Source organism: Verticillium alfalfae, genomic scaffold (genome assembly GCF_000150825.1).
Source record: "Verticillium alfalfae VaMs.102 supercont1.2 genomic scaffold, whole genome shotgun sequence".
Taxonomy (NCBI): Eukaryota; Fungi; Ascomycota; class Sordariomycetes; order Glomerellales; family Plectosphaerellaceae; genus Verticillium; species Verticillium alfalfae.
Window position 1 is genome coordinate 1690831 of NW_003315037.1, and position 9207 is coordinate 1700037.

At 55.9% G+C, this 9207-nt stretch overlaps 2 protein-coding genes across 2 annotated transcripts; one reads left to right on the forward strand and one right to left on the reverse strand.

Moving 5' to 3' along the window:
* Positions 1 to 1455: 1455 nt before the first annotated feature.
* Positions 1456 to 3060, reverse strand: VDBG_01974 (conserved hypothetical protein; the record flags this gene model as incomplete). The annotated part of the gene is made up of 1 exon (XM_003007740.1): positions 1456 to 3060. The coding sequence occupies one exon, from the start codon at positions 3058 to 3060 to the stop codon at positions 1456 to 1458; it is 1605 nt and encodes a 534-aa protein (XP_003007786.1).
* Positions 3061 to 6298: 3238 nt separating this feature from the next.
* On the forward strand, positions 6299 to 6981 carry VDBG_01975 (predicted protein; the record flags this gene model as incomplete). The annotated part of the gene is made up of 3 exons (XM_003007741.1): positions 6299 to 6436; positions 6520 to 6545; positions 6675 to 6981. The coding sequence occupies 3 exons, from the start codon at positions 6299 to 6301 to the stop codon at positions 6979 to 6981; spliced, it is 471 nt and encodes a 156-aa protein (XP_003007787.1).
* Between the last annotated feature and the right edge of the window lie 2226 nt (positions 6982 to 9207).

Below are 9207 nucleotides of genomic sequence, written 5' to 3' on the forward strand. Positions count from 1 at the left end.
CTACAATAACATATAAACACACCTCAGAAGCACCGGTAAATAATAGCGAAGATTAGATCGCGTGTCGCAAAAGGGCTTTGCCAGCACTCATCTAGGACCAAACACCCTCTAAAGCCCAATACCCAGTCGAAACTCGATGAACCTAAATCCGAACGCACCCCTGAGCTTTTAATGAAGCAGAGATAATTCATACCCAACCACTGCTTATCCTCCTTGGCAGACGAACTTTCTGTGGCTGTTGTGTCAGGGTTTGAGTTTGCCTTGACCGTGATTCTCGGGATCGGAGAAAGACTTGACGCGTGGTCTGATGCGACGCTCGGACAGGGCTGTCACTCGATGCCAAAAGGAGCCGACCATTGACCAAAGACAAGCCACAAGGAGACGCGGTGCCGACCAAGAGATGTACTTCGTGCGAGTGTACTTCGTGCGAGTGTACTTCGTGCGAGTGTTCTTTGTACGAGTGTTGTATTCCTTTGCCCTGTCTCGGTGGCAGCCCCTCGCCGTCTACCTCGTCTACCGCTCTACCAGATGATCTATCTATCCCGCCGGCTCCTCCATAGGCAGCCGGCCACCCCTGGCCAAGGTGGGCATGTTTTTTCTGTTCCGGCCAAAACCAGCTTTGTTCTGTCTGGCATAAGAAATGAAGTGAAGGGGGGTATTGTGTTGTGCCGAAAAATAAAAACAAAGCCCATACCGCCAGCCCAACCGCGTGCCGACAACCCTTTACCCATGCATGCAAACCACAAAAAAATAGTGTGTCGAGAACCCTGCCACCGACTCGATGACGACCAGACAGGAAGCTCTCTGCGTCATCTTGACCCCGTCGCCGCCAAAACAGTTCGCCTGCTGATATGTGAAAAGCCCAAGGTGAAGGGACAAAAGAAAGTTGTAGTGCAACTGCGGAAGCTGCAGATGTGTGTGTGTTTATGTGTGCGTAAAAGAGAGAGGAAGGGAATAGCCAAAGAGACAACCGAAGAAAATCGAAACGCAAAAGGGGTTGCGCGCCGAGCTAAATCTCTATGCTACCCAGTCATCGACGAACAACTCCCCCCTTAAAAGGCGGTGCCCAGCGGCGCACCAAAATTTGTTGTCTTCTTGAGCTTCAAGGGAACGTCGACTTCCACGTCCTTGTCTTTCGGCGACTCGGACTCGCTGTCATGGTCAGTGACCGCGCTGGCATCGCCGGCTCCCTTGTTCTCGAGCCCAGCTTGGGCCTTCTCCTTCGGCTCCTCTGCTGTTTCGTCCAAATCGTCCTGCAGGCAGACTGGTGTTGAGTCTTGCCCTCGGCTGACATCCTCCAGCTTTTCTGACAGTCGCCTCAAGAAAATCTCATCATGCGCCGGAATGTTGCGGATCATAAGAGGGCCCTTCAATTTAATGTCTTCGACCGGTGCTTCCAGAATGGGTTCGGGGTGCTCCTCCGCCGAAGCTTCAAGCTCGAAAGCTACCGAGTCTTCAATTTCTGCGAGTCCGTTGACGTAGCGCCCCAATGTCAAGAGACAACGCTGGCGCCGGATTAGTCTGCCCGAAAGTGGGCGTAGGGCTGGTGCTTTCGCCTGCAACGGTGGCAGTTTCAGTTGCTGCGGCTGTAGGCAAATGCGATAAAGAGTGGTTTGGAGTGTGGCCAGCATGCATGACGAGTCGGTCCGTGACTGGAGCAGACAGAACCTGCAAAGTGTGGTCCTTGGACGAGGCCCGCCTGCCTAGCGGAAGACCTGACTCGCCAGGTGGTGAGGCATTACGTGAAGACGTTTTGGAGTCATCGGTCCCCGAGTCGGTGAACGTTTCCTTCTGAACAGCGGGTGCTCTGACGGAGATTCCTTCGAGTTCAGGGTGAATCGTCTGAATGTCGACGACTGGCACATCTTCGCTTGTAGGAGAAGCGAGGAAATCGACGGTAGGTGACTTCATCGGTTGCATGTTGGGGTCGAGAGGGACAAACGTCGTGACCGTGGGTTGCTTGGAGGGTGAGATGCGTGAACCGCCGGGGCTGAAGAGGAATGGTTGTGATGAGGGATAGAGAGGGTTGAAGTTCGAGAGAGCCGTGCCGGCGAGTTCAATGCCACGAGAGTGGCGTCCATCGGTTGCCGAGGCACTGGCGCTTGAGAGCGAGAGAGGGAAGTCGGTGGAACCGTCTCCACCGGGGCGGACGCCGGGGATGGCCACGCTGACAGCGGCGACCTTTCCGGCGCGTTCGAGTTCTAGCCGCTGCACCATGCCCTGAAGTTGCACAGTGTTACTTTCGAGACCTGCGACACGTTCTTGGAGCTGTTGGATCTCTTGGAGCATGGCACTCTTTTCTGCGTCCCACTCGGTTCGCTCTTCTTCCATGATGACGCGTTCCTCCTTGTACACCTCCTCTATGCGTTCGCGGTTGGCCTCCATGTATTTACGCTCAGCCTCCCAGGCCTCGCGAATGCGGCTGTTTTGCTGAGTCAGGCGGCGAATCGTCTGGGCGGCGGCAGAAGCCGATGAGGCATCGGCAGAGCTAGACCTCGGGAGCGGTTGTGATTGCGAGTACGGGATGGACAGGGCATAGGCATTGCCGCTATGCATGGAGGCGGGATGGATGTTTGGTGAGGTAACGGCCGAAAGGGTCTTCCTGTCCAACCTCGCACGGCTGACGGGCGGCGACAAGCTGCTGTGACGGCGCTGAACAGACGCGTGTTCGAGGCCGGGGACAGACTGAACGGGTTGGGCCTGCGGCGAGAGGAAGCTCTGTAGGTTGGGTGTGTGACGGACGGCACCTGAGGAGAGAGGAGAGTAGCCGATGGAACTGGACGTGTTGGTAATCTTGGTGTCGAAATAGCCCGTCTGGCTTGTGACGCGCGACAGAGGAAGGGACAGTGGTGAGGCGACGGAATGCGACGACAGCGACTCGCGACTGCTACTGCTCAGGTCGGTCTGGTTCGCCGGCCGAATGGCAGGTAAAGTCAGGGCATCGCTTGTATGAGCGCCCGGGGGCAGGAAGGTGTCGGGTTGCAGCCTCGCCATGTTCGACCTGGAGGACCTGGGCAGTCGCATGGACGATGAGTGAGGAAGGGGGCCGATGCACGCCATTGGGAGCCGGGGACGATCTTTGACGACGTGTCGGGGCGAAGGTGACAGTGGGTTGGGGTACGCGGTCTGCCTAGTGACTCGTAGCGGATGGGTCGGTTGGGGAAAGTGTGGTGTTCGAACTGAGACGGCCGAATGGCGGCAAGTGCAAGTGGACGCGTGAACGACGGTCCGGACCTGCAATGATTGTGGTGTGGTTGTTGGCTGACAAGTGGCAGCGGAGGGAGCAAAGGGAGGTGTTTCTCAGAGGTATGACGCAACCTGTCTTGTCAATGGATGCGAAGCGGAATGTTGAGAAGTCGCGATAGCGGTCATCCTCGTCAACAAGGATGAGTAAGAAGGAGGTGCTGGCCGGCAAGTCGAACTCGACGTGTTGAAACTGAGGCGGCAGATGGGTGTCGTAAGTCAATGAGCGTTTGACGTCGGGTAGAGTGTGCAGAAGAATGGAGGATGGAGGGAAAGTGGGAAGCCGAGTGAAATGGGGTCTGGAAGGTAAAGAGCCGAAGTTGTCGTGAGTCGAGCCGGGCATGGGGCCCGACCCAGTGAGGTGGAGAGAAGTGGCCAGGGTTGGGCAGGCACAAGGCACAGGGGCCCCGTCTCTCGTCCCTTCGTCGCTTCTTGTTTGGGTAGCTGGCGGGGGTCTCACGGTTGCCCTTACCGCCTGAACTGGCCTCGCATGCCTGCCACGCACCACTGCTTCTGGCTCTCCTTGGGCGCTAGCTTGTTCCGCTTACCGGACCTGGCTCGGGCGGGACTCTGTCTCGCCTTCCTCTGTTCTTCTCTCCCCCTCTGCCTTGTGACCACGCGACTGCAAGACTTTGACCACCGGTCTCACCGCGTCACTAAATGAGCGATGGTCCGCCTGTTACTGGCTAAAGCAAGGAGCGCATCTCCATCTCACCGAGTTATCCGGTGTCACTTGTCATGGCATGTTTTGTGCTTTTGCCCAGCGCACCAAAAAAGGGGTGGCACACTCGACCATCAGCTCAGGATGGGAAAGGGCCATTCATTTGACAGCAACAAAATGCAACGAACCATCCCCCAAGATGGCACGCCGTGCCCAGACATACAGAACGGCGGAAGCACCAGCCCCCGTCCCGGTTGGACCCTGGATCTGCGCCGCGTCTGGTGTGAGCCCAATCGGGACTGGCTGGGTAGTGTGAGGGGAGGGGGATAAGTAGGCACCCGTGGCAGCCGACCAAGAATCGGGTGAATTGGAGATGGGGTTTATCATTGGGGGCAGAGGGGGTAGAGAGGAGTCGCCAGGGGAGGGGAGGGGAGGAGGGGAGGGCGACGTGGATGAGAAAGCCCGGATCGTGCAAATTACGGCGAAGAGGCCCCGACTTTCTTGCAAAGCTTCCCCAAGCTGTAGCCGGAAGGGGTGCAGCTTTGTGAGCTTCTTCTTCGTCTTCGTCTTCGGAGCACCATACGTTCGTCATGAACCTAGCGACCCATGATGGACAACGTTTACAGTGCCTCCCAGATCCCGTCCCGCGATCCATGTTTCATCGGCACGCACAGGTCTGAAGTCCATCCAGCAGTCAGTACATTGAATGAATGGCCTGGCAAGCTGGATCGCTGTCTAGGACCTGCAGGGCACGGCAACCCAGACGCCACCTGACTACGGCCCGCCCTCCCCTGGATCCGTTCCCTGGGATCTTCGATACGCAGAGCCTACATATGGTTCTTGCTTCTTGACTGATTTGCCTCAGCTCGTCCTCTTGGCACAGAAGAGAGGGATGAAACTCTCCTTTCATTCACACACCATCTTTCCCCTGACACTCACTCACTGCTTGGTATTGCCGTTGATCTCCAGACCCACCGTTTCGCCCGCCAGCAAACTATCAACCGCCGCGTGTGCGCGCAGCCCGCAGATCATTGATGGCAGCCCTCAGCTCGTCTTGCCCCAATAGAGTGGGGTGGCGGCTCCTGCGCTGGCACTGCAGCTCCCGGTCCTCGTCTCATTGCTCAACTTCATTGTCCGTCTTCAGAAGCAACGAAGACCGCCTATCGCTGTCGCTGCCGTGAATGCTATGTCTGGCCGTGCACTTGCTACCATTGGGTTCTAGAAGTTGATGGACCGGGGCTCGACAGCACCGCATTTGGGAGACAGCTCTCTTGCAAACCAAACCTGACTGTTCACGCCGCCTCACCTATTGTGGAGGTCTCGGGAAGCACTCACTCCACCATCTAAAGAAGCCCCTAGTTGGCTCGCGGAGGAGGGCTTGATGCCGGTCAACCCTCAGGACGGTCATTTCAATCCACGAATAAAATAGGAACGACAAGAGTGCACAGATCCCGAGGCTCACAGCCCAGCTTGACGAATGACCATCGAGTAGATATAGAATTTTGGATCTGCGGTGGAGAACCGTCGTCAATTGACGAGGTCCATGGGGGTAAACGAGGCGTACAGCACCTGAGGTTGTGAGCCCGTTCGAGGGAGCTCTGGGGTCGTATGGTCGCCACTCTCAAGCTCCACGTCCGCAACTTGGCTCATTTCTTATTTCACCGCCGCCTCTCCACTTGCAGCCAAGGTTGGATATGAATACGGTCAACATCTCCCAGCGAGTACCTAAAAAAGATACATTGACCGCCTGCTCACCTTCCAGTTCCAGCGCTCTCCCCCAGGGCTGACTTGCGCTTACCTCGGTCTCCTTCACCGCGAGCCCCTGCCCGGCTGGCCACACTCGGCAGGTCGGGCCTGACCGCCTGCGCACTTTGATCTGGCGTCTAGGCGCGGCCAAGACGGCCTACCATCGTGACTTGCTTAAAAAGGCAGACGAAGAGAAGCAAATGGTGCAGTCCCGTTGGCCAGGGCGCTTTCGTCACGCGCACGAGCAGGTTTTCTGCTTCACGCGCTCTCGCCCGCGCTCTGTGCGAATTGCAGATAGACGCATTTGGCGAAGTATAACATCGCGTGGGGAAAATTGTGTTGACAGAAACTCTTCATAGATGAAGTACTGGCTGGAGTGCCATGTAGACAAGCAATGTCATCTCCAACCTGTCTCTGTCCACCTGCTTGCTCGTTTAGAGGATGCGTCCGTTCCCTGTGTCGGCCTTCCGGAGAGGTTCTGCAGCGGGCGCATGGTGAGGAGTAAGACATCCGGTGAGGAGTTTGGTCGGGGGCCCGATCTGAGCGCTGACTTGTGGCCCGTGATATATGCCACTTGCTGGCGTACTTACATTTGATGAAGCGCGATGAAGTTCGTGGTTCTCTGGTTTGGGTTATCCTTGGCGCACCATGGGGAAGAGCAGTGAAATGCTGAAGGTGGAAAGTCAATTGAGCTACGCAGTCAGGCGAGGTGAGGCGAGTCTTGACCATGAAATGATAGAAACGGGACGAATCTGCGTTCGCACTGGAAGGTCAGCTAAACTATGGGTAGGTTGACTGTTTTCCATCCCTTGGCTTCGCCACGAAAAACAACACTAGACTACGTCACCTTCCATATTGACTATGTATAGTACCTAGGCGGTGATAGAGGGTGGCTGTGAGTTTCAGTTCGCCTTGAGACTTTCGGTGCCACTCATGGCGACAAGACCGGCCCGATGTAGCATGCCTCAAAAGCTGAGGTCCACCTTTTGGGGGTGTCGATTCCTTGATGACCTGTTCTCATGAGAGGCCTTTGGCACCCGGATCTCATGGTGTCGGCCGATGGGCCGTTCCAGACGAAGCTTATTCTCCAGAAGGCTCCGTTGCCATCGGTGCCTCCCGAGCTGCCCCAACCCGACAAGCGAGCTGGTCCAGTGGTGGCTGGCAACAATGGGCTGACGGCTCCAAATCTACTGCCGCCATGGCCCGTAGTCCAGTTCCCGAGCACTGCGTTCTCGAAGCTGTGGACGGAGATTCTTGTGGAAGAAGTACACGGTACCAGGTGTCGTGGGCCTCCTCAATCATCTGATCATCAGAATGGGCGCGAGCTCTAGACTGTTGTAATATCGAAAAAGCAGGCCTCGCCGCCTTGCTCTATGGCCCGGGCCTCGCTGAGATGCTCCGACTTTCACGTCGCACGAGCTGAACACGCCAAGTCAGCGCAACTCTAGCTGTGTGCGCTTACCCCGGGAAGTGGGAAGATCGGGTGATTGCAGTCACACCTGAAGGCGAGGGGCGTCTCCTGCATCATCATCGCTCCTCCCCCCTACACCAATTCTCCAATATCACATTGATCGCGGGGAAATTCGGGACGTTAAACGGGATGAGGAAAGGTGGATGTTTACCATGCCGCCCATGTATTTGGGGTCCGCCATAATACGTTATGAAATGATCAAAAGCGCATGGGGTTTTGTTGAGAGCGACGGCAACAGGGCGTGGGGGAAAACGCTCGATGAAACACGAGTCAGTCGTCCAATTCGCAGAGATCACCATCGTTATGCATTTGTCCGACCCTATTTGCTTGGCAGGTCTTATTGCCTTGGAGCACAGTCAACCCCTAGATTTCGATCGCTCAGATTCCAGTCCGGCCGCTTGTTCGTTTTACGGAAATATTACTACACGACTCGAAAGGGCTGACTGTAGTAGCCTGCGGGCAGGCGGACCTAACTAGCCACCCGTGCATCAGTGTTATGCTAATGAAGGCTGTATTTTCTTCTGCTGATCTATCTGGTGCTGGTATGTACGGGATGAAGCCCGTGAATGATGACGAGATCCCGAGTCCCCGTATTTGCCTTGACAGGCTACGAGGCGGCCAGTTGCACCCACACCATGGATCGTGGGCCACGACATGACGTACCCTTCGTCTTGTCTATGGTATGTCGACCCAAATTCCCTGCGTACCTGTTTATGAGTCCTCGGTGCTTGGCAATTCCCTCGCCCGAGTCCGTGTTCGTGACAGTGTGTGTTGCGGCGCTCTCTCATGGCTGTATTGCCTTTGATAGTGAGACATTATTCGCAGGGTCAAAATGGTCAAAGCAGTGGAGTCCATGCTGACTGATCGATGCCAACAGATCATCTAGTTATGCCTTTGCAATGGATGTCAATGAGAGGCACACATCACAGAGCACATACAAGGGGGGTACTCTGACGTCTGCAGATGAGCGGGTCGGTGACGGATCACGGCAACGGTCAGGCAGCGTACCTGTCGTACGCGACGAGGGGGCTCTTTGATGATAGATGCGGATAGTCGAGTCGTGATCGATATGTAAGCCTGAATAGGTTTGTCGCATGATTAATTGGCTTGTGACCACTTGATGATTGTCTATCGGTCTGTCACGGGAGGAAAAGACTGGACGCCTTGACCAAGCCACAATCAAGCATCTGGTCAATTCAAGGGGGGAAGAGGGAAGAGATCATCTTTTGGACGGTTGGTCAGCGACGATAGGTGCCGCTTCAGCCGTGGGAATCCAATCAGGTCCAAACGGCGCGAGCGACCTAAGGTATCTGCCAGCATGGCGCATCTCGCACCACAACTCGCGCGGCTCGTCAATGCTTCTGATGCGCTTTGCTTGCCTGTCGTGATGGAAGGGGCAGACTTCCGTTGAGAAGTCAGTCCTGCCGCCCAAAGGTCCGTCATGTTGGCTGCCAAGGGATAAACAGTGTTGCCCCGATGTCGCGATGATTATATTGGTTCCTGCAGTCCGGAGACGAACCAAGCCGAATCCAGGCCGTGGTTGCATGGCATCATCTCCCCCACAATGCTCCCCACCACTCGGCGCCAGTCGCTGGAGAACCACCCCCCTCTTCCTTCGATCTGCACTGTGGTCTTGAAGCGTCCATAGGTTTTTTGCACGGATGTTTCGTGCTTGGGGTTGAGTGGTCTGCCTGGCCAGCGGCATCCAAATATAAAAGGCAAGGGGTTGTGCAGGCGCCGCTATCGATTGCTTCCGATCCATTACATGAACAGCTTATGTACCGTCCTCGATCGTGATTAAGGTTGGAGAAAAACAAGACACGCAGTGCCACGAGGCCCAGGTGGCTCATCAAAATAAGGTAATAAGAGCAAGACAACGAACTCCCCGGCTGTCGTGGGCGTTGTTTCACTGCGGTCGAGCCCAGGTCAGACATCTAGCCTGGTCTGGCAGTTTGAAGTCAATCACGTCGGGAGAGTCGAGGTTTGCCAAGACCGATTGAGACTGACCAGGTGAAGTAGGGCCGGATCAAGGTCCAAGGTAGCCGATACTTCGGAGACAACTGAGGCCTATTTGCTGCACCGGTGG